General features: G+C 46.2%; 1 protein-coding gene across 4 annotated transcripts in view; it reads right to left on the bottom strand.

Moving 5' to 3' along the window:
- The window catches only part of PDE8A (phosphodiesterase 8A), a 448,334-nt gene that overhangs the window by 5,326 nt on the left and 418,916 nt on the right, over positions 1-24,092 (bottom strand). For all 4 annotated transcript variants that reach the window (XM_077471009.1, XM_077471011.1, XM_077471008.1 and 1 more), the window contains 3 exons: positions 21,610-21,827; positions 12,025-12,157; positions 4,827-4,991 (listed from right to left, as the gene is read on the bottom strand). In XM_077471009.1, coding sequence (XP_077327135.1) covers positions 4,827-4,991; positions 12,025-12,157; positions 21,610-21,827 — 516 coding nt within the window. The remainder of the gene's footprint in view (positions 1-4,826; positions 4,992-12,024; positions 12,158-21,609; positions 21,828-24,092) is intronic.

Genomic DNA, 24,092 nt, shown 5'->3' with positions numbered 1-24,092 from the left:
GCTCAAACCAAGTTTGAGCGGACAGTTTTACGGGATTTCCGAAAAACTTTGTTCGTCAGACTGTCCGCTGAAACTGTCCGCTGAAGCCCACACACGAGCGGACTGTCCGCTGAAACACTGTTCAGCGGACAAAGTTGGGCGAACAGTCCGCCCGTGTGTACGCGGCCTTAGGTGCTGAAAGCGGTACCATTATTTTGCATGGAAATTTGGCGTTTTATATTGTAGTCCTGTAATTCTTAGGAATCCCGGGTATGATAAAGTTTGAAAAATTAAATCATAAATTATAATATAATAAATAACTATAAATAATGATATCAAATAATAATAATAAAAATGATTCAATAAAGTAATCAAATCAAAAACACTGAAATTTGCTCAGTTGCAGAATTTTTGCTGTCATTACTTTTCAGTATTTGATGACGGATCTCCCCACAAATCGCTATCGCTCAATTCTGCGAGTGATTCTAATTTATTATCGCTGTTTTTGATGTAAAGGGACAGTTTTGGTTGCTATGGACAATCTCCAGTTTCCAGGCATAAAGAACAGTTTTTATAATATAAAACTGCATGCAGGACACTGGAGAAACCACTAGGGACAAAGGGGATGTGAAATAATTAATAATGAAATAATTAATAATTACATACAGCAATGTAATCTGTAAGATTATATAAGAAAGTGGGGTAAATTTAGGGGATTTAGGGGAGGCAGCAACCTGTTCATTTGCCTGAGCGCGGCCTTGTATAATATAATTTTTTCTAATCTGTAAGATTACATTATACTGTATGTAATGTGTGTGTTTCAGTTTTTAAATTTGGCGCCGTTCTCCGTCCCCGTGCGTCGCAAAGCTTGCAGGGAACGGAGCCCGGCGATGTGATACATCGAGCGGAGGACGAGCCGCTCACAGTGTCTCACAGTGGACATTACTGGATCCAGGGGACAAGGTAAGTAAACTCATCATGGATCCAGCGATGCGATCCCGAGTCTGGCTCGGGGTTACCGCTTTTGGTTCTGAATTTTCACCCCGAGCTAGACTCGGGAATACCGCCAGGGGGGTTAAGAGGCATATTTTGAGTTTAACGTTTAGATGCAGAGAAAATAAACCCTTTTGGTCCACATTTCCGATTGGAGCTTGGAGGCAGAAAAAACGTAAAACTCTCCTAAACTCGTCTAAACTTTGTACATGAGCGTTTTTTACTCCCGAGAGAACAGACATTTTTTTTTAAGCCCAGTGTGCATGGAGCGTAATAATTGAAAATACTACATTTTCAGGCGATATGAATTTGTAGTTTTCACACATCCATGCTTTGGAAAAATCCTTGAGGATCAGTCCAAGACAGAATAAAGTGGTGATTTATCCTGAAGCTACATCATGTAGACATGGCTGTTCTTCTCAGATGGAAAGGTAACAAGCCTCTCTCAGATTGCACTGATTAGGATGACATGAGACAATGGGAACTAAAGGCAAATAGACTGTGTCCTGTGCACCTTGCAAAAGCAATTGCATTTGCAAGAGCAGTTGCTCCAGAGCTTAGTAAATGAGGGGAAGCTCTGCTGACTTCCATCATCCAATCAAGTGCAAGCAAAAATGCTGTTGTTCTTTCTTGCTTGTGATTGAGTATTCTTTGCAATGTACTTCACCTCATTTACTAAGCTCTGGAGAAACTGCAAAATGCACTATTTGCCTTTAGTAAATCAATGCCAATCTTCTCACTTTATCTGTGACCCTCAGCAAAACACAATAGGAAAACAAAATTATGTATCTCTTTATAGTATGCCCAGCATCTACTGCAAAGAGAATGGCTACATTTTCAAGAAAGTGGGTCTCACAACCCAAGAGGCACAAAGAAGTGGAATAAGTCAGTGAATAACTTTTCTTTATAAAACACGTTCCTTATTAAAGTTGGGGCGAACGGTTCGGGCTGAACATTGGCCGTTCGGGGAACGCGTGAATTTGCGTGGTGTTTGCCCTGCCGAATGCCCTGCAATGCACTGCACATTGCATTTTGCACCCTGCTTGGGCAAAATCTGATTAAGCTGGTTGTTAAAGAGCAGCATGGCGCCCCCCCAGTCCATACAGGCTAATTTTTTCAATAGCTGGGTGCCGGCAATTGCAACCTTGAGTCATTTTATATGTGATTTGACTCATTTTACTTTTGTAATAAATGTAATTTTTGCTGCAGCATGTTCTATACATGCTTTAGATGCGCCACTTTACAGGTAGACTAATGCGCCACTTTACAGGCCGATTAAGGGTACCCCCCCCCCCTGACACTATATTTAAAGGAATATTTATTTTTATTGCTGCACTTTAAAAGCACCATTAAAATCACTGCTCCTGCAGAATTATTATTTTTTTTAAATCATTTGCATTGATACATGTCCCCCAAGGCACAACCCAGACCCCCATACCCGTTTTATGGCTAATTAATTACCTTGAAAATGTGCACGTTTTATTTTTCCTGTTCAGCTCCCATAGACTTCAATGGGGTTCATTGTTTGGGTTAGAACTTTTCCCCTGTTTAGGAGTTTTGCAAGGGGGTGTTCACCCCAACTCTTTTCCTCATTAGTTAAAGGATAAGTTTACCCATATTCAGGGTGTAACATGTAATATGTTATAGATACAGCAGCCCCCGCGCCCCCCTCCCAATCCCCCGCTGTGGCCACCAGTGGGGCATTTTTTCCCCGCACTAACTGTCACAATTTAAGTGACAGCTGCGTCATTCATTCACAGAGTTCTGTGAATGTGAGAACTACAAGTACCTAAATCTTTTGTGGTTGTCAGCTTCTCAATGAGCTACCAGGGCACTGTTGCGTGCTTTAGGTAGTTAATTGATACTTCCTGTCATTGTGTAACTACCTGCCCATAAGAGGTACGAGCAGACAGCTTGCACTGACAGTCTGCAAGAACCATGCATTGCACCCACGATATGTGAATTTTTCTTTTTTTTTTACAAAGATGAACTTATGCTTTAGGAGAAAATGAAAAGCTCCAGTTATGTACAGACCACATTTCACTGGCTTAGTGGGGAACTGTGGGTGGTATTGCCATAATGCCATAATGAGACACAGGCAATGTACCCAAACGAATTAATAGCTGCTTGAAAAAGCAAATTTTAAGAGACATACAAAGTATCTTCTACCAAAAACTCCATCTGCTAGCAATTTTTTGCAACTTTAGGTCTGCTTTAAAGCTGGCCATATACTAGTAGAATTTCAAATGGAAGCTCATATGAATATGCAGACGAATATTCTAAGTAGTCTAATGCCGCATACACACGACCAAACTTTCTGGCAGAAAAGGTCAGACGGAATCATTCCGTCGGATATTACGATCGTGTCTGGGCTTCATCAGACTTTTTTCTTCAAAAATTTTGACGGACCTAGAAATAGAACATGTTTCAAATCTGTCCGACGGAATTGATTTGTATCAGGAAAACCGTTTGTCTCTATGCTGGTCTGACAGACCAAATACGACGCTAGGGCAGCATAGTAAGACTGACAGGCACAAGCATGACACCCAGAGGCAGAGGCATGATGGGACTTGTAGTTTTGCAACAGCTGGAGGCCCGCTAATTGCATATCCCTGATCTAAACCATTCCATTGCAGCTCTGGTTGTATGTTTAGGGTCATTGTCATGCTGGAAGGTGAACCTCTGCCCCAGTCTCAAGTCTTTTGCAGGTTCTTGCAGGTTTTCTTCTAATGCCGCGTACACACGACTGGACTTTCCAGCAGATAAGGTCTGACGGAATAATTTAATCGGATATTCCGATCGTGTGTGGGCTTCAGCTGACTTTTTTTTTTTCAAAAAGTCTGACGGACCTAGACGTAGAACATGTTTTAAATCTTTCCGACGGAATCAATTCCTATCGGGAAAACCATTCGTCTGTATGCTAGTCCCACGGACCAAATACGATGCAAGGGCAGCTATTAGCTACTGGCTATTGAACTTCCTTTTCCAGTCCCGTTGTACGTCATTACGTTCAAAACGAACGCACTTTGGTCCGTTCATGTGTGGGTAAGTCCGTTCGTTTGGAAGTTCATCGTAACTCCGTCAAAAGTCCGTTGGAACTCTTTCGGGATTACCATCGGACCTTTTCTGCCAGAAAGTCCGGTCGTGTGTACGCGGCATTAGACTTCATTGAAAAGTAATTAAAAATGTTGTTTTCATTTAACATTTGACTTAGCAAGGAATGTCATTTGTCAAGTGAAAACCACACACTGTCAGAAATCCATTCCTTTGAGAAAATTTTTTCCTTCCTACTTCTTCAAATTTTCCCATCACTGTGGCTGAAAACAAATGTCAACCACACTAACGATTAGAAAATCAAACATTCTTAGGCCTCATGCTCCTCTGAACGCTTTTTCTCCTGGCAAGAAGAAAAGCAACATAAAAAAGTGCCTAAAGCTGCATTTTGCGATAGCGTTTAGTCGTGTCAATCGTTTGGGTGTTCAGTCATTTAATTGGCCAGAATATTAAATTATTCTAGTCACTAAAATAAATAAATGCTCAAGCGCTGAACAAGCCTAGCATTTGGGTGTGTTTAGGTGCATCAAGTGTTTTTTTCTGATGAAACCCTCCTATCCTGAACACGAAAGTGATTTTCTTTCTTTCTGTCGCTAAACAGTCCTGTCGCTAAATGCACATTTATGCATGGACACATAGGCTAACTTGGAGAGGTGTTTAGAAGCAGAAAAAAAAAAACATTAAAAGTGACGTTTTTGATCCCCAGTGTGCATGAGGCCTTGAATTGATTTTTTTAAAATGGAATTCTACTAGGGTATGGCAGCTTTACTCTCCATGAGTTCCCCAAATGTATGTTGTACCTGAGCAAAATACTCTTCTGATATCCTACCAGCCCACTCAATACACTGCTCCAGTGCTCGGCATGGATTAGAGATGTCAGCACACTTAATAAGCATCCTCTTTATAAGTATCCGATTTTCCGGGGACGTCAAAACGGTTTTAACAGCATCGTCATCACCAGTGCCCTATGGGAAAATAAAAGTGACAAACATAGGGGTAATAATTGCTGGTACTACAATGAAACTGAAGCTTAGAGTGAACTGAAGTCTTGGGGCTCCTGGACATGTTCCTTTCATTCCAGTTTATAAAGCTTCATAAAGATTTAATGGCAGCACAAGTACAAGCAAATATAGCTATAGTACAGTTAATAATATCCAAAATAAAAACAGACTATACATGTTTAGGTAAATTGTTGACCTCTGTCAGGTTTCTATTGCTGGCTGTGTCCTTGTTCAGGAGATTTGCCCTCACTTTATGTCTATTTGAGGGATATCACAAAAAGCAGGAGACAAGAGGAGATCTCCCCAGTGAGGATATTAACAGCAGTAGATATTTTTTATGGCAGAGTAAGGGTTACTGTCACTTCTATTGCAGAGATTCCTCCTCATTTTAAAGTGGACCTTAATTTTTTATGTTTCCATCTATTAAATCTTCTGGCCTTGTTGTTTTAACTTTGGATAGTAAAACTTTTTTTTTTCTGCCAGTAAATACCTTATACAGCCCACTTCCTGTTTCTTGTCTGGTAATATGCCTAGGCTTATGACATCATACAGTTGTACACTTTCATACAAAGTTTCACAGGAAGGGAGGGGTGATGAGTCATAAGAGGGCCAATGAGAACTGCATGGCTGCAGAGATGGAGGTGTGCCTCTGTGTGTCTGTGTAAATCCAGGAAGTGAACAGGCAGCAGTTTCAGCTGCCCACAGTTAAAATGGCTGCAGCCAGACTCAGTGGAAGGAGATTTCTGCAGCATATTTGGCAAGTACAGAATCACAGTATATATATAATAATATGCAAAGTGGTTCGAGGGAAGCTTCAGAATGGCAAAGATGTTTTTATTGCAAATTATGTGAGCAGACTGCAGTTCCTCTTTAAATCCAGGTTATGAGTGTCAGACAAAACAGGGAGTAATGGAAAGTCTCCCCAACTGGGACTTAGACAGCAAACATACAGTACAGTTGTTTTTAGAAGAGTAAAGAATGATTGAACCTCTGCCTTCATCTCAAGAGATTTTTCAAGGTAAGAAAGAGAAGTCAAAGAAAATCTCCTCAATGAAGGCAGACAGCATGTAAAACCTTATAGAGGTTCCAGGCCAAATGCAATTTCTTTGTGATAACTGTTAGCGATGTACTCCTGTTCAAACACTGTCTGTATTTGCTTTGCATACAAACCTAATGTAGCGCCTGGCTCCTGAAGAGCACGCGCAATGTTTTTGTCAATATAAATGTTCCTAAGACCATAGTTGGGTTTTAGGGTTAATTGTAGTAAATTATGGTCTCAGTATCAGTTTGGCTGGACTGCATTGTGTGCTGCTTGGCCATAGGTGTGGGTGTCACCTTTAGCAGGTATTGGAACACAGTCCGGTTGGACGCATTGGGTGCCAATCTTTCTCGGAAAACCAATCAGTGGGTGCGTTGTCTTGCTGTGTATTCTGGGAAAGGGTACTTAAGGTACTGAGGTCATGTGATTCGGGGTCCAGTCCAGAGGATTCTTTCTGACTGCCTGGTCCTCCTGACCAGCCCCCAGAGGCCCTCATGGCCTGGGGTGCAGATCCATCGGTTTCCGAGTCTCGGGGCTGGCTAGCCCGAGGTACAGTAACTGGAAGGAGGGTTCCAAGGTGGTTCGGTGCTGTCTCGGTTTTGGAGAGGCCCAGCAACTGAAAATGCAACCAGGGGATGACTCTTCAGAAGAGGGCCATGCACAAGGCTGGCTACTCAGCAAGAGCCTGGAAGCTAAGCTGGAAAGGACACCAGGTGAATCCACACTCATATGGTATTGCTGGACCGGCTGCAAGATACTGGTACCGTATGAGAGTCCTCTAATTTCATCCTTCAGTTACAACCAAGTCTGTGGCAGAGACTTTTCATTCTAAAGTTCTACAACCAAGTCTGTGGCAGAGACTTTGCTTTATGTGAATCACCTGTCGGCTGCTAAATTCACCAGCAGGGGATTTATCCGATAGTTGTAATATCCAGTTGTGAATGGCTATTGCCTGCATTGCATAGAGAGAGACATTCAAGTGTCAGCAGTTCCAAGAGTACCTGAGATTTCCTACCCATACTCTCTATTCCCTACTGAGAGACTGTGTTCTGTTAAATGTTTTTTGCAAATAAAAAATCCCTAAAGTGGATCCAATGTCAATCTCTGCAGTTCGTTGGGCCATCTACCTCGGGAAACCCTTAGGCCGCGTACACACGCGCGGACTGTTTGCCCAACCTTGTTCGTCAAACAGTTTCGGCAAACAGTCCGCTCAAAATTTGCATGAGCGGACTTGCCCACACACGAGCGGACTGTTTCAACGAACTGTTTGCCAAACAGTCCGCTCAACTTTTGAAATGAACGGACTCGCCCACGTAAGGCGGAGGCAAATCCGCCCATTTCGAGCGCTTGTACAGGTAGGCGGGGCCCGCGAAGGAGACGTCGCGGGCTCCGCCGCCTGGAATGGGCTTAAAGGGGAACCCCAACGCCGAAAAAAATCGGCGTGGGGGTTCCCCCAAAGTCCACACCAGACCCTTGTCCGAGCACGCTACCCGGCCGGCCAGGAAAGGGGGGCGAGCGAGCGCGCCCCCCTCCTGAGCCGTACCAGGCCGCGTGCCCTCAACATGGGGGGGTGCCTTGGGGAAGGGGGGGCCGCGCGGCCCCCCCACCCCAAAGCACCTTGTCCCCATGTTGATGAGGACAAGGGCCTCTTCCCGACAACCCTGGCCGTTGGTTGTCGGGGTCTGCGGGCGGGGGGCTTATCGGAATCCGGGAGCCCCCTTTAAGAAGGGGGCCCCCGGATACCGGCCCCCCACCCTATGTGAATGAGTATGGGGTACAATGTACCCCTACCCATTCACCTGTGAAATAAAGTACAAAAAAAAACACAACACAGGGGAAAAAATATTTTATTGCACAGCTCCGGGGGTCTTCCGTCTTCGGGGGTCTTCTCGACGGACTCCTCCGCTATGTGTGTGTAGCTCTTTTACTAGCGGAGGAGTCCGGCTTTCTTCCTCCCCGCCGCCGGCCTCTTCTCCCGACTTCGGGGGTCTTGTCCCCCTCTTCGGTTCTTCTGCCGGGCCACCGCGCCTTCTTGTAGCTCTTTTACAGGCGGTGGCCCGGTCTTCTGTCGCCGCTGCCTTCCGTTCTTCTGTCGCCGCCTTCGGTTCTTCTGCCGGGCCACCGCGCCTTCTTGTAGCTCTTTTACAGGCGGTGGCCCGGTCTTCTGTCGCCGCTGTCGCTGTCGCCGCCTTCCGTTCTTGTTCTTCTTCTTCTTCTTCTTCCCCAGGAGATGTTGACACGTCGCTCCCTCCGGCCGGAATGCCAGAGCCGCGCTGTGCGGTCACTTATATAGTGACAATGGGGCGGGGTCACATGGTATATGTCACATGGGTTGGTCACATGGGTTGATGTCACATGGGGACTATGACATCGTAAGGGGGCGGGGTCACCATGTGACCAACCCATGTGACATATACCATGTGACACCGCCCCATTGTCACTATATAAGTGGCAGCGGAGCGTGTCCCTGGCATTCCGGCCGGAGGGAGCGACGTGTCAACATCGCCTGGAGAAGAAGAAGAAGAAGAAGAACAAGAACGGAAGGCGGCGACAGCGACAGCGGCGACAGAAGACCGGGCCACCGCCTGTAAAAGAGCTACAAGAAGGCGCGGTGGCCCGGCAGAAGAACCGAAGGCGGCGACAGAAGAACGGAAGGCAGCGGCGACAGAAGACCGGGCCACCGCCTGTAAAAGAGCTACAAGAAGGCGTGGTGGCCCGGCAGAAGAACCGAAGAGGGGGACAAGACCCCCGAAGTCGGGAGAAGCGGCCGGCGGCGGGGAGGAAGAAAGCCGGACTCCTCCGCTAGTAAAAGAGCTACACACACATAGCGGAGGAGTCCGGCGAGAAGACCCCCGAAGACGGAAGACCCCCGGAGCTGTGCAATAAAATATTTTTTCCCCTGTGTTGTGTTTTTTTTTGTACTTTATTTCACAGGTGAATGGGTAGGGGTACATTGTACCCCATACTCATTCACATAGGGTGGGGGGCCGGTATCCGGGGGCCCCCTTCTTAAAGGGGCTCCCGGATTTCGATAAGCCCCCCGCCCGCAGACCCCGACAACCAACGGCCAGGGTTGTCGGGAAGAGGCCCTTGTCCTCATCAACATGGGGACAAGGTGCTTTGGGGTGGGGGGGCCGCGCGGCCCCCCCTTCCCCAAGGCACCCCCCCATGTTGAGGGCACGCGGCCTGGTACGGCTCAGGAGGGGGGGCGCGCTCGCTCGCCCCCCTTTCCTGGCCGGCCGGGTAGCGTGCTCGGACAAGGGTCTGGTGTGGACTTTGGGGGAACCCCCACGCCGATTTTTTTCGGCGTTGGGGTTCCCCTTTAAGCCCATTCCAGGCGGCGGAGCCCGCGACGTCTCCTTCGCGGGCCCCGCCTACCTGTACACGCGCTCGAAATGGGCGGACTTTCCGAGCGGGAACAGTCCGCTCATTTCGAAAGTACAGCGGACAGGCCCACACACGGACGGACTGTTCGCTCAAACACAGTTTCAGCGGACAGTTTTTCGGAATTTCCGAAAGACTTTGTCCGTCCAACTGTCCGCTGAAACTGTCCGCTGAAAGCCCACACACGAGCGGACTGTCCGCCCAAACACTGTTCAGCGGACAAGGTTGGGCGAACAGTCCGCCCGTGTGTACGCGGCCTTAGACGCACACGAGGTCAAGAAGGTAACGGTAAGCCCAAAAATAACCAGCAGCTCCTTCGGGGGTCAGTGCTACACTAATAAATAAAAAAAATAAAATAAAAACTTTAAGGGGTTCCAGTCCTTATCCACATTATCCAAAATTAATAAAATAGAGTTTTGGCTGGAGCTAAGCTTCAAAAGCTGTAGACAACTTCATAGCATAGCCTTTCTATGTCAATGACTCTGAAAATATTTAAATAGGAAGAACAGAATGGCAATAAAAAGATTTTAGGAGTAGCACCATATTTTTTATGAAAAATATTTCTGAAGCAACCAATTTTATGTTATGCTGCCAATGTTATGACCCTGCCAATCCAAATGCTAAAAACATTTTGAATATATCTAAACCATTTCAAGTGCATGGAGGTAACGTTGAAACGTTTTCTTTCTTCGGTCTAGAACAAACTAAACAATTTACAGGGGGGGCGGCACCCATCGCACCCTGCTTCAACGGGAGGTGTGGTGGATACACACGTTAAATACCAGGAGGCCGTTTAGTATGAATAACAGGATGGATGTTAACTGTTTTTGAAATAAGTCTTTGAAATGTATTATTTAGCCTGTACTGTGATTTAACTGCTTCAGCCCCGGAAGATTTGGTTGCTCAATGACCAGGCCATTTTTTTTGTGATTCTGCACTAAGTCGCTTTAACTGACAATTGCGCGGTTGTGTGATGTTGCACCCAAACAAAATTGATGTCCTTTTTTTCCCATTTTTTCCTACAAATAGAGCTTCCTTTTGGTGGTATTTGATCACCTCTGTGGTTTTTATTTTTTGCGCTATAAACAAAGAAGTGCGACAATTTTGAAAAAAACACAATATCTTTTACTGTTTGCTATAATAAATATCCCACATTTTTTTCATCAAAAAAACAATTTTTTTCCTTAGTTTAGGCCGATATGTATTCTTCTACATATTTTTGATAGAAAAATCACAATAAGTGTATATTGATTGGTTTACGCAAAAGTTTTAGATATATGGCTTTACTATTATTATTATTATTTTTTTTGCTAGTAATGGCCGCAATTTTTATCGGGACTGTGACATTATGGCAGACACATTGGACACTTTTGGCACATTTTTGAAATCATTGACAATTATACACCGATCAGTTCTATAAAAATGCACTGATTACTGTGTAAATGTCACTGGCAGGGAAGGGGTTAACACTAGGGGCGATCAAGGGGTTAACTGTGTTCCCTAGGTGTGTTTTTAACTGTGGGGGGGGATGGGATTGTCTAGGAGGAGAGAGAGATCAGTGTTCATACATAGTACTCCCCTTAAAGAACCTGGATCTGTGTTTTTACACACACAGATCCTGGTTCTCGCTCTATCATGAGCAATCGCAGGAGCCCGGTGGTCATCACGCCCGCCGTGCACTCGCATCGGGAGCGGGCACACGCTGCGGGCACGCGTCCCTAGTGGCCAAAAGGCGAAGCGTCGTACGGTAACGTCGTTTCACCCAGCTGTGCCAAATTTTCTACTGTTGCATCAGTGGGACTTTAATGGTTAACATCTTGTGTTTCCTGTTTAAACCCCTGTCATCTGACCCAGGTTTTGGTCATCTCCATTTGTAATCAATCAATGTGATGATTTTTTAATTAAGCTAAATACTGCGCCTCTCACTTTAGGAGGGCTGTTTCTTAATATATACCTGTTTTTAATGTCATATCAGTGGTGGTGAACCTTGGCACTCCAGATATTTTTGAACTACATTCCCCTTGATGTTTATGCACTTTGCAGTGTAGTTGAGCATCATGGGAAATGTAGTTCCAAAACATCTGGAGTGCTAAGGTTAGCCATCGCTTTTATATATTAATGCTATGAGGAAGGCTTAGGCCAAAACGTGTCAGCATTTTGGATGATGTTGCTGCTATGATGCTACAATAAATTTTTCTATGGAGAAGCTATCCAGTTGCCGGGTTGCACTTGTTAAGGATTCACTGTGAACCCAATTAGCCAGAGCACCAATTACTCTGCACACTAATTTCATTATACAGCGGTAGTACAGCGTATACTCTTTTTTTAATGGATAGGATAATACATTTAATTATAAGGAACTAAGGAAAGCCTGAAAAATCATTAAAAAAATGTAAATTGTTTAAGATACTGTTCTGATCCTAAGGGAAATAAACAGTATATTTCATTGCAGGCTGCAGACAAACTCTTTAGTCTATAACAGCTGATGACATGGATAACGGGCTGCACAGTACATGGAAGCTGATTATATAAGGTCACTTTAGTTCTGGGTTTTTCAGGGACAGATTTACACACCTCATTCTCTTCAACTGCTGTCAATGGCTTATTGATGCTGTTTACAAACTTGTTGACGTGTTCAAAATGCTTGGTCATCTCTGTTGCTAAAACCATGTCGATGATAGCTTGCCGTAATGTACGGTATTCATTCCTGTTACAAGAACACAAAACAAACTTAAATATGTCATCCAGCCATTACTAAAAAGAAGATCATGTATAGTGATGGCCGAACGGTTCGCCCGGCGGTCGTTTCGCGGCGAATTTCCGACTTTCGCCGTCCGCGGGTTCGAACGCCTTTTTCCGTCGTTCGCCCCGGCGGACTTACGTGTTTAATGTATACAAGAACTTTAACCTTTCGTGACACGTTTATCATGTGTTACAGGACAACCAATTGAGACATGACAGCTCATGGACACTTGGACATTCCCCCTAACCTATAAATACACCCGATCCGGTGGCCATTTTACATTCTTTCTTCTGTCACTGTAGGGAAAGGATCCTGTGTGGAGTAGGGACAGAGAAAACGCTAGCTATTTGGTACACAAAAGTTCTTTTCAGGACTGGTATAGGTGTTAGGTCAGCAGCCTGAGTTTCTTTTGTCAGTTTAGATAAAGGGACAGAGCGCTGTATGCTGCTATTTTAGGGACAGCTCAGCCAGATTAGTCTTTCTTCATCATCATCATCATCATCATCATTAGCTGTTACTATCAGGTCCACAAAAGAGCTGTTCCAGCTAATCGTTCCAGCCTACTCTTTTTTGCCAATTTGTATAGGGACAGGCAGGAAGCAGTGTGTCAGGCAGTGAGGATAATTTTAAAGACTTGCTGTTACTATTAGTTCCACAAAGGTTCTTTTCAGGACTGGTATCAGTGGTACGGTAATAGGCTTGTACACGTATAATATTCTTTCTTCCAAATATAGAAAGAATATTATACTTGACTGCTGCCCTTCTGCTGCAGTCTGCTAATCATTCACAACTCACTTGTTCCACAAAGCTCTTTATCAGGACTGGTAACTTGGTCTGTCTAGGGTGCTACGGTACATAGGCTTGGGTGCGGTACAGTCTGCTGTTCTGTAAGGACCGCTATCGGTCCACAATAGATAGGGTTGCCGTGCACTACTGCTGACCGCTGCCCTATACTGCAGCAGTCCTTCAGCGGTATAGGGACTGACGCACAGTCTGCTAAACACTAATACACAACCTGCTTGGTCCACAAAAGTTCTTATAAGGACTGGTAACTTGGTATAGGGTGCTACGGTACATAGGCCTGAGTGCGTTACAGTCTGCTGTTCTGTAAGGACCGCTATCGGTCCACAATACATAGGGTTGACGTGCACTACTGCTGACCGCTGCCCTATACTGCAGCAGTCCTTCAGCGGTATAGGGACTGACGCACAGTCTGCTAAACACTAACACACAACCTGCTTGGTCCACAAAAGTTCTTATAAGGACTGGTAACTTGGTATAGGGTGCTACGGTACATAGGCCTGAGTGCAGTACAGTCTGCTGTTCTGTAAGGACTGCTATCGGTCCACAATACATAGGGTTGCCGTGCACTACTGCTGACCGCTGCCCTATACTGCAGCAGTCCTTCAGCGGTATAGGGACTGACGCACAGTCTGCTAAACACTAATACACAACCTGCTTGGTCCACAAAAGTTCTTATAAGGACTGGTAACTTGGTATAGGGTGCTACGGTACATAGGCCTGAGTGCAGTACAGTCTGCTGTTCTGTAAGGACCGCTATCGGTCCACAATACATAGGGTTGCCGTGCACTACTGCTGACCGCTGCCCTATACTGCAGCAGTCCTTCATTGGTATAGGGACTGACGTACAGTCTGCTAATCACTAACACACAACCTGCTTGGTCCACAAAAGTTCTTATAAGGACTGGTAACTTGGTATAGGGTGCTACGGTACATAGGCCTGAGTGCGTTACAGTCTGCTGTTCTGTAAGGACCGCTATCGGTCCACAATACATAGGGTTGCCGTGCACTACTGCTGACCGCTGCCCTATACTGCAGCAGTCCTTCAGCGGTATAGGGACTGACGCACAGTCTGCTAAACACTAACACACAACCTGCTTGGTCCACAAAAGTTTTTATAAGGACTGGTAACTTGGTATAGGGTGCTACGGTACATAGGCCTGAGTGCAGTACAGTCTGCTGTTCTGTAAGGACCGCTATCGGTCCACAATACATAGGGTTGCCGTGCACTACTGCTGACCGCTGCCCTATACTGCAGCAGTCCTTCATTGGTATAGGGACTGACGTACAGTCTGCTAATCACTAACACACAACCTGCTTGGTCCACAAAAGTTCTTATAAGGACTGGTAACTTGGTATAGGGTGCTACGGTACATAGGCCTGAGTGCGTTACAGTCTGCTGTTCTGTAAGGACCGCTATCGGTCCACAATACATAGGGTTGCCGTGCACTACTGCTGACCGCTGCCCTATACTGCAGCAGTCCTTCATTGGTATAGGGACTGACGTACAGTCTGCTAATCACTAACACACAACCTGCTTGGTCCACAAAAGTTCTTATAAGGACTGGTAACTTGGTATAGGGTGCTACGGTACATAGGCCTGAGTGCGTTACAGTCTGCTGTTCTGTAAGGACCGCTATCGGTCCACAATACATAGGGTTGCCGTGCACTACTGCTGACCGCTGCCCTATACTGCAGCAGTCCTTCATTGGTATAGGGACTGACGTACAGTCTGCTAATCACTAACACACAACCTGCTTGGTCCACAAAAGTTCTTATAAGGACTGGTAACTTGGTATAGGGTGCTACGGTACATAGGCCTGAGTGCGTTACAGTCTGCTGTTCTGTAAGGACCGCTATCGGTCCACAATACATAGGGTTGCCGTGCACTACTGCTGACCGCTGCCCTATACTGCAGCAGTCCTTCAGCGGTATAGGGACTGACGCACAGTCTGCTAAACACTAACACACAACCTGCTTGGTCCACAAAAGTTCTTATAAGGACTGGTAACTTGGTATAGGGTGCTACGGTACATAGGCCTGAGTGCAGTACAGTCTGCTGTTCTGTAAGGACCGCTATCGGTCCACAATACATAGGGTTGCCGTGCACTACTGCTGACCGCTGCCCTATACTGCAGCAGTCCTTCATTGGTATAGGGACTGACGTACAGTCTGCTAATCACTAACACACAACCTGCTTGGTCCACAAAAGTTCTTATAAGGACTGGTAACTTGGTATAGGGTGCTACGGTACATAGGCCTGAGTGCAGTACAGTCTGCTGTTCTGTAAGGACCGCTATCGGTCCACAATACATAGGGTTGCCGTGCACTACTGCTGACCGCTGCCCTATACTGCAGCAGTCCTTCATTGGTATAGGGACTGACGTACAGTCTGCTAATCACTAACACACAACCTGCTTGGTCCACAAAAGTTTTTATAAGGACTGGTAACTTGGTATAGGGTGCTACGGTACATAGGCCTGAGTGCAGTACAGTCTGCTGTTCTGTAAGGACCGCTATCGGTCCACAATACATAGGGTTGCCGTGCACTACTGCTGACCGCTGCCCTATACTGCAGCAGTCCTTCATTGGTATAGGGACTGACGTACAGTCTGCTAATCACTAACACACAACCTGCTTGGTCCACAAAAGTTCTTATAAGGACTGGTAACTTGGTATAGGGTGCTACGGTACATAGGCCTGAGTGCAGTACAGTCTGCTGTTCTGTAAGGACCGCTATCGGTCCACAATACATAGGGTTGCCGTGCACTACTGCTGACCGCTGCCCTATACTGCAGCAGTCCTTCATTGGTATAGGGACTGACGTACAGTCTGCTAATCACTAACACACAACCTGCTTGGTCCACAAAAGTTTTTATAAGGACTGGTAACTTGGTATAGGGTGCTACGGTACATAGGCCTGAGTGCAGTACAGTCTGCTGTTCTGTAAGGACCGCTATCGGTCCACAATACATAGGGTTGACGTGCACTACTGCTGACCGCTGCCCTATACTGCAGCAGTCCTTCAGCGGTATAGGGACTAAGAGTTTTGTCACAGGGTGATTTAAAAAATGACAGGCAGAGGAAGAGGCAGGCCCTTCCGCAGGGGTGGTAGGGGTAGGGCAGGAGCAACAGCCTTGAGCCAAAGTGGGAAGTTGCAGAAGGTGCGTTCAATTACTTTAAAGGACGCACCAGACTTGGTTGAGTGGCTCACTCAGCCTTATTCTTCTGCACCCTCCTCATCCTCTCGATCTGCACCCTCTTCTTCACTCTCTGCTATGTGCACCCCCAAAGACACTACCACCAACAACACCACCACCACCACATACCTTCCGCTTGAGTGCAAATGGGGGCCTTCATGCTCCAGTGTTTTAATAGGGACCCCCGTATAAAAAGCATGAGGGTCAAGGACCAGTACTGGGTGGCAACGTACTTAGATCCCCGGTACAAACACAAAATGGCGGAAATGTTACCGCCGTCGCAGAGGGCTGTCAGAATGCAGCACTTCCAGGCCTTGCTTCGAGAAATGCTGCATTCTGCTTTTGCGTGCGCTGGCAGAGGAGCAATTCCCACTCCCAGAGAAGGATTTGCGGGTACCAATCCAACAGCGCCTGCAAGAAGAGGCCGGTTTGAAGATGTGTTGGTGACTTCGGATATGAGGTCATTCTTTCAGCCGACCCATCGACAGGTGTCATCCGGATCCAGCATCAGGGAACGCCTAGACCGTCAGGTGTCCGACTACATTGGGTTAACGGCCGATGTGGACGCTCTGAGGAGTGATGAACCCCTAGACTACTGGGTGGGCAGGCTTGACCTCTGGCCAGAGCTTGCCCAATTTGCAATCGAACTGTTGGCTTGCCCCTCATCCAGTGTCCTGTCCGAAAGGACGTTCAGCGCAGCAGGGGGGATTGTGACCGATAAGCGTACTCGCCTAGCTCACGACAGTGTTAACTACCTCACATTTCTAAAAATGAATGAGGCATGGATCTCGGAGGAATTCAACACATGTGATCAGTAGACCATGTATATGTCTATAAACAATTTTTGGAATCAAGCACACAGACCTTCTTAATTCATTTGGCTCACTTCCCTGACCCAAAAAAGCACACCGTACTATATGCCCCTACCCTCCTCTTTGAAGAGGTTGAGCGGTGTCATATTTCTACTGGGGCTGCTTATTATGAGGGGTTCCCACCATCCCTGTGCTGTGCTGACTTCCTCCTGGGTGTTCTTATTATGAGGGGCTCCCACCATCCCTGTGCTGTGCTGACTTCCTCCTGGGGGTTCTTATTATGAGGGGCTCCCACCATCCCTGTGCTGTGCTGACTTCCTCCTGGGGGTTCTTATTATGAGGGGATCACACCATCCCTGTGCTGTGCTGACTTCCTCCTGGGGCTGCTTACGGTGCTGCTGTCAGCGCTGTATGTCACGGAGCTGCTGTCAGCGCTGTATGTCACGGAGCTGCTGTCAGCGCTGTATGTCACGGAGCTGCTGTCAGCGCTGTATGTCACGGAGCTGCTGTCAGCGCTGTATGTCACGGAGCTGCTGTCAGCGCTGTATGTCACGGAGCTGCTGTCAGCGCTGTATGTCACGGAGCTGCTGTCAGCGCTGTATGTCACGGAGCTGCTGTCAGCGCTGTATGTCACGGTGCTGCTGTCAGCGCTGTATGTCACGGAGCTGCTGTCAGCGCTGTATGTCACGGAGCTGCTGTCAGTGCTGTATGTCACGGAGCTGCTGTCAGCGCTGTATGTCACGGAGCTGCTGTCAGCGCTGTATGTCACGGAGCTGCTGTCAGCGCTGTATGTCACGGTGCTGCTGTCAGCGCTGTATGTCACGGAGCTGCTGTCAGCGCTGTATGTCACGGAGCTGCTGTCAGTGCTGTATGTCACGGAGCTGCTGTCAGCGCTGTATGTCACGGAGCTGCTGTCAGCGCTGTATGTCACGGAGCTGCTGTCAGCGCTGTATGTCACGGTGCTGCTGTCAGCGCTGTATGTCACGGAGCTGCTGTCAGCGCTGTATGTCACGGAGCTGCTGTCAGCGCTGTATGTCACGGAGCTGCTGTCAGCGCTGTATGTCACGGAGCTGCTGTCAGCGCTGTATGTCACGGAGCTGCTGTCAGCGCTGTATGTCACGGTGCTGATGTCAGTGCTCTGTATTACGGTGCTGCTGTCAGTGCTCTGTATCTCCTGCACCCTCTTGTTTGCCTACCCTGGTCCCTGACCTTCCCTCTCCTCCATTGCCTTCATTAGCTCCATAGTCCTGAATTGTCAGAACAATTTCCCAAATAAAAAAAAAATGCTTGTAGTTATCGATCCCAAATTCACCTCATACATGTATTATGCTATTGTCCAGGTGGTGGGACTACGTGCTACCCCCTAATAATTACCCCGTGGCCGCAAATTCGACCTAAAGGTTTGCGAAATTCGCCTCCCATTGAAGTCAATGGAGCCCGCGGCGAACGGTCGTTTTCGCGAACGTTTGTGTCCGTTCGCGTTTCGCGTTCGCGAAACGTCCCGTCGGAAGTTCGTCCATCACTAATCATGTACTAGCAGAAATACAAAGTGGCCACCCCAGCCGTAAAGCCATTACCAAGAGTACTATATCTTACCAACAAGCCAGTGCTGGGAGAGTGGAGATTTTTTAAAGCCCAATTACACCCAAAACTGCTTCATTCAAGGCAAGCTATAGCCAGTTTTGAAAAGGCACTCCGAAGACTCAAATGAAGGTGTGCAAACATGATTCATCTCTGTAGACCAGTTTTTTCGACTTACCATTCATTTTGATCCTGCCTTCCAATTCCCCCTGCCCCAATTCTCAAACGTATGCTACATAATGTCCTTTAAACAACATAACAATCCCCATTTTATTACCATTTACCATGTGCAATGTATCATCACTCACAGCAAAAGCTATATCATATATATACACACACACACACATACATATATACAGTGAGGGGAAAAATGTATTTGATCCCCTGCTGATTTTGTACGTTTGCCCACTGACAAAGAAATGATCAGTCTATACAGTGCCTTAAAAAGGTATTCATACCCCTTCAAATTTTCCACATTTTGTCATATTACAGCCAAAAACGTAAATGTATTTTATTGGAATTTTATGTGATAAACCACATAATGGTCTAAAGGGTTTTACCTTTTTTTTGACAAATAAATATAACAGTGTGGCATGCATTTGTATTCAGCCCCCTTTACTCTGATACCCCTAACTAATATCTGATGGAACCAATTGCCTTCAGAAGTCACCTAATTAGTAAATAGAGTCCACCTGCATGTAATTTAATCTCAGTATAAATACAGCTGTTCTGTGAACCCCTTAGGCCCCTTTCACACATGCGGACATTATGTCTGTATTTCATCCATCCGTTTGCGAATGAAATACGGACATACATGCATCCCTATGGGATAGCGGGTGTCTGCGGATGAACATCCGCAGACACCCGCTATCGTTCGCCTCCGCAATTGTCCGATTCTGCAGACGTAGGAAAATCCTATTTTTCTTTCCGTCTGCAGAGCGGATCGGATGAACACGGACAGACCGTCCGTGTTCATCCGATCCCCCATAGAGGAGAACGGAGAGCTGACAGGGCGGTCCCTACACAGTGTGCGGGGACCTGCCCTGTTATCCTCCGGCTCAGTGGGGACAATGGGGCGATTCCCGCTGAGCAAGCGGATCATCACGGGGCGGATCATTACTGATCTGTCCCGTGTGAAAGGGGCCTTAGAGGTTTGTTAGAAAACCTTAGTGAACAAACAGCATCATGAAGACCAAGGAACACACCAGATAGGTCAGAGATAAAGTTGTGGAGAAGTTTAACACAGGGTTAGGTTATAAAAAAATATCCAAAGCTTTGAACATCTCACGGAGCACTGTTCAATCCATGATCCGAAAATGTAAAGAGTATGGCACAACTGCAAACCTACCAACACATGGCCGTCCACTTAAACTGACAGGGCGGGTAAGGAGAACATTAATCAGAGAAGCAGCCAAGAGGCCCATGGTAACTCTGGAGGAGCTGCAGAGATCTACAGCTCACGTGGGAGAATTTGTCCACAGGACAACTTTTAGTTGCGCACTCCCCAAATCTGACCTTTATGGAAGAGTGGCAAGAAGAAAGTCATTGTTGAAAGAAAGCCATAAGAAGTCCCATTTGCAGTTTGCAAGAAGCCATGTGAGGGACACAACAAACATGTGGAAGAAGGTGCTCTGGTTAGATGAGACCAAAATTGAATGTTTTGGCCTAAAAGCAAAACGCTATGTGTGACAGAAAACTAACACTGCACATCACCCTGAACACACACCGTGAAACATGGTGGTGGCAGCATCATGTTGTGGGGATGCTTTTCTTCAGCAGGGACAGGGAAGCCTCAGTTTACATCTCCCCTCACAGCACTGTCACCTTCACACACCTGTCCCCCACCACACACAAAGCACTGCCCCCCCCCCCCCCCACAAATCTACCTCCCCACCAGCACTTCTTCCATTAATTACATCCACTCCCACTTGCCCCTCTTCACAATACCCTCCCCCCACAGCACTGCTCCCCTTTCACATCCCTGTCCTCCCAAAACACAATAATGTGCTCTGCCCCCTTCACATCTCCCACCCCGTCAACTCACCCCCACACACACAGCACTGCCACCTTCATGTCACCCACTGCCTCCCCTCCACAGCCATGTCATCTTGCCTACCTTACAGAGCGCGGAGAGCAGCCAGGAGGCACAGCACTTCTGGATGCAGGATGAGAGCAGAGGGCTGCCGAGGCAAATTTTTCCTATAAACAAGCTGGTGATTGATTGCTAGTGGCCTGGCAACCAATCACCTGATAGTTAATCTAGAAAGGTAACTCATGCAGCTCCTGCTCCCTCTGACCAGTGTGGCTGTGCCTCCTGCTCTCTCGTTGCTATCCCCTGCCTCCTGCTCTCCAGGCTGCCTTGGGAATGATAGCAGTGGAGGCCAGGGGGAAGGAAGGCTCCTAAATGGTGTGACCATGGGTCCAGATGGGGCAGCAGCTCAGTCCGCATGTAGCACATGGTATGCCATTTAGTGATACCTGCTATACTGTACCTATACTTCGTGCAGTTTAACTGGTACTGTTGTTAAATACACCAATGCTCTTCAAGGGCACTGCGCTTTGCACTGCCCACTGGGACTTAGTCACAGAGTCCTATGACTAAGCTGGTCGGGGTGAAACGTGTCAGAGGGTGTGTTTAGCAGACAAGCGGTGGCTGAGGCCATTTCTTATCTCCATCTTACATGGGCTGGTTGGGAGAGTGGCATCCATTCCGCTCCATTGCATATTACTCCCTGGATGAATATAGTAAGATGTTGGCACCCCATCTCTTAAGATCAAATGGAAAAATCTTCTCAGCTTACGTCGCACTAAACTGTTCATAGGTTAATAGTTCAACTGGCTACGTATTAAATCTGGCCAAACCAGCAGGTCCTAAATTCATGAATTATACATTTACTTGAAGAACACCTGATAGTTTTTCTGATACCTCATATCTAATCCTCATTTACTATTAAACACATTTTCAGTGACTCAGTTGTAACTTAGAAGAGCCCATTAAAGTGCTGTTTGTCCCTAGGCTTACCTCTCCATATTTTTGAATATATTGCACTTGTCATCTCTCGTGGTCAGCTGGAAAGCCAGCGCTGCATGATGGCTCTCCAGCACCGCCGTGTCATTGTACAGGATGGCCAACTCACTTCCAGCATTGCAGAGGAAAGAGTTTGTTCTCCCTGGATGATCCACATCATGAACAGTGGCAGCAATGAGAGCAGCAACCTCATCAATTGGATCCAAGCTTTGCTGAAAAAAAGACAAGAAATCAGTAATAGCGCAATCTGGCACATTTGTGAAAATGCTGCTAATTGTTCTATGCTCCCCTGGGATAGGAATACATATATTAATTGACTACAGTATCAGCAGCAGCAAATGTTACAAGTCTGGTTCACTTCAATGCATATTTGCAAAAAACATAACTGACACTTTGCTAAGTTCTTCTATGTGTTGATAAACCTTACCTAATAGTGTAAAAGGTAGTATAAAAAGTAACTCCTGCGTCTATACAACTAGCTGCTAACACGGCAAACAGATATTTGGCTGTGAACAAAAAAAATTATATAGTGTAGCGCTAAATGTCCAAGTCAGAAATTACAATGGCGACCAAACTGTGTGAATAAATATTGGGATATAAATCCCTGAATAGTGATATTCAATATAAAAGTCAAAACAATATCATATATTGCTGCAAAACAGAACATGTGAATGTTTTTCAAAAGTCCATAGAGGAAACAGTAAAAGGGGTTGTAAAGGTAAATGTTTTTTCACCTTAATGCATCTGACAGTGGCCGCGCCCCCAGCCCCCCTGTTTTACTTACCTGACCTCTCAAAAGTCCCGCGCTCGCCCCCGACGTCCTCTTTGCCACTCAGCCTGGCTGCTGATTGGCTGGAGTGGATGGATTGAAAGCAGCGCAGCCATGAGCATGCGCTGCTGTCAATCACATCCAATGACACGGCTCGCCGGGGGCGGGGCCGTGTGATACAGCGAGCAGCTATAGCTGCCGGCTGTATCACAGGAGCGTGCCTGAAGGTGCTTCTCACCATGCGAGGGAGCTCGTGTGAATGTGAGAAGTACCTGCGGGAGGAAGCAGAGACAGCCGCCGAGGGACCCCAGAAGAGCAGGTTCGGGGCCACTCTGTGCAAAACGAGCTACACAGTGGATGTAAGGATAACATGTTTGTTATTTAAAAAAAAATAAAAAAAATACCTTTACAATCCCTTTAAGAGTACACTGTGTGTCAACACAAAGACAATAGTGAAAAACATTGAAGAACTATGTTCTCCTGAGTTCAAACCATCCGGTAAGCCTTCATTTCATTGGTGGTGGTTCACTTCACTTTTCATACCAGTCTATGTTCACTATTTGGATATCAGCATGATGCCTTGAAGTTCTTTAATGTGTTTCACTATTTTCTTTGTGTTGACACACAGTGGACTCTTAACTGTTTCTTCTATGGACTTTTAAAAAACATCCACATGTTCTGTTTTGCACCAATATATGATATTGTTTTCACTTTTATATTGAATATCACTATTCAGGGATTTATATCCCAATATTTATTCACACAGTTTGGTCTTCATTGTAATTTCTGACTTGGACATTTAGCGCTACACTATATAATTTTTTTAAAATAAACTTTACCTACCCCAGGAGCCAGGAAGCTCCTAATGAGTTTCAATACACCTTAACGGCCCTAAATGTCAGGGTTCTTGGTGGGTGTACTACATCTTACCTACCTTGGATACCAGGTAATGTTAATGGGTGTCAATACCTTAACCTACCCCAGGTGACAGCAATTGTTTAGCATGTGTCAATACAGCTTCCTTATCCCAGGTGTCAGGGAATGCGTTTTTGGTCTCAATACATCTTACCTTACCTAAGCGTTTGGTGGATGTTAGGCATGTACGCCAAGTGACTCTTTCTGATGCCCAGATATATACATCAAAGCTAATTTAATTGTGTAGCTTTACTCTGTCATAATATGGGCACTTTCCTGTGCTAAAAAGCAGGATAGTGAGCAAGACTGTGCATGAGCAGAGTGCAACAGAAGTGACCAAGATTTGTTCATCTGGACAGTGCAAAAGTGGATAATGCCTCAGCAATGCTGTTGAATTCTACCGAGATTATAGCTTGAGCATTGGTGGGTGGCTAACAGCTGCACTGGTAACCTGAGAACAATTATGTTAGTACCAGAGATAAAACATAAATTTACTATGTACATTTTTAGGCATGTTATAATGAAATGCTCAATAATGTGGAGAGACTCTAATCCTCTAATACACATTTTCTTTTCTACCTCATATATGGAGGTTGGAGGATCTAAAGCCAGCTAAGTAATGGATAATATGATTTTTCATCAACATCAACTTGGAACGAGTCATGTGATCTCTGTCCAGCTGCAATGCATTTCTAACTGGATTCTGTATTACAGCTAACTGTATCCTAATAACATTAAGTGTTCAGGGAGACATGGTAAGTCCTACGGGGGATACAATTATCATTTTGTAGCT

The sequence above is a fragment of the Lithobates pipiens genome, unplaced genomic scaffold (genome assembly GCF_037356315.1).
Source record: "Lithobates pipiens isolate NorthernLeopardFrog02 unplaced genomic scaffold, aLitPip1_a1.2 Scaffold_8, whole genome shotgun sequence".
Lineage (NCBI taxonomy): Eukaryota > Metazoa > Chordata > Amphibia > Anura > Ranidae > Lithobates > Lithobates pipiens.
This window is presented reverse-complemented; position numbering and strand designations above follow the sequence as displayed.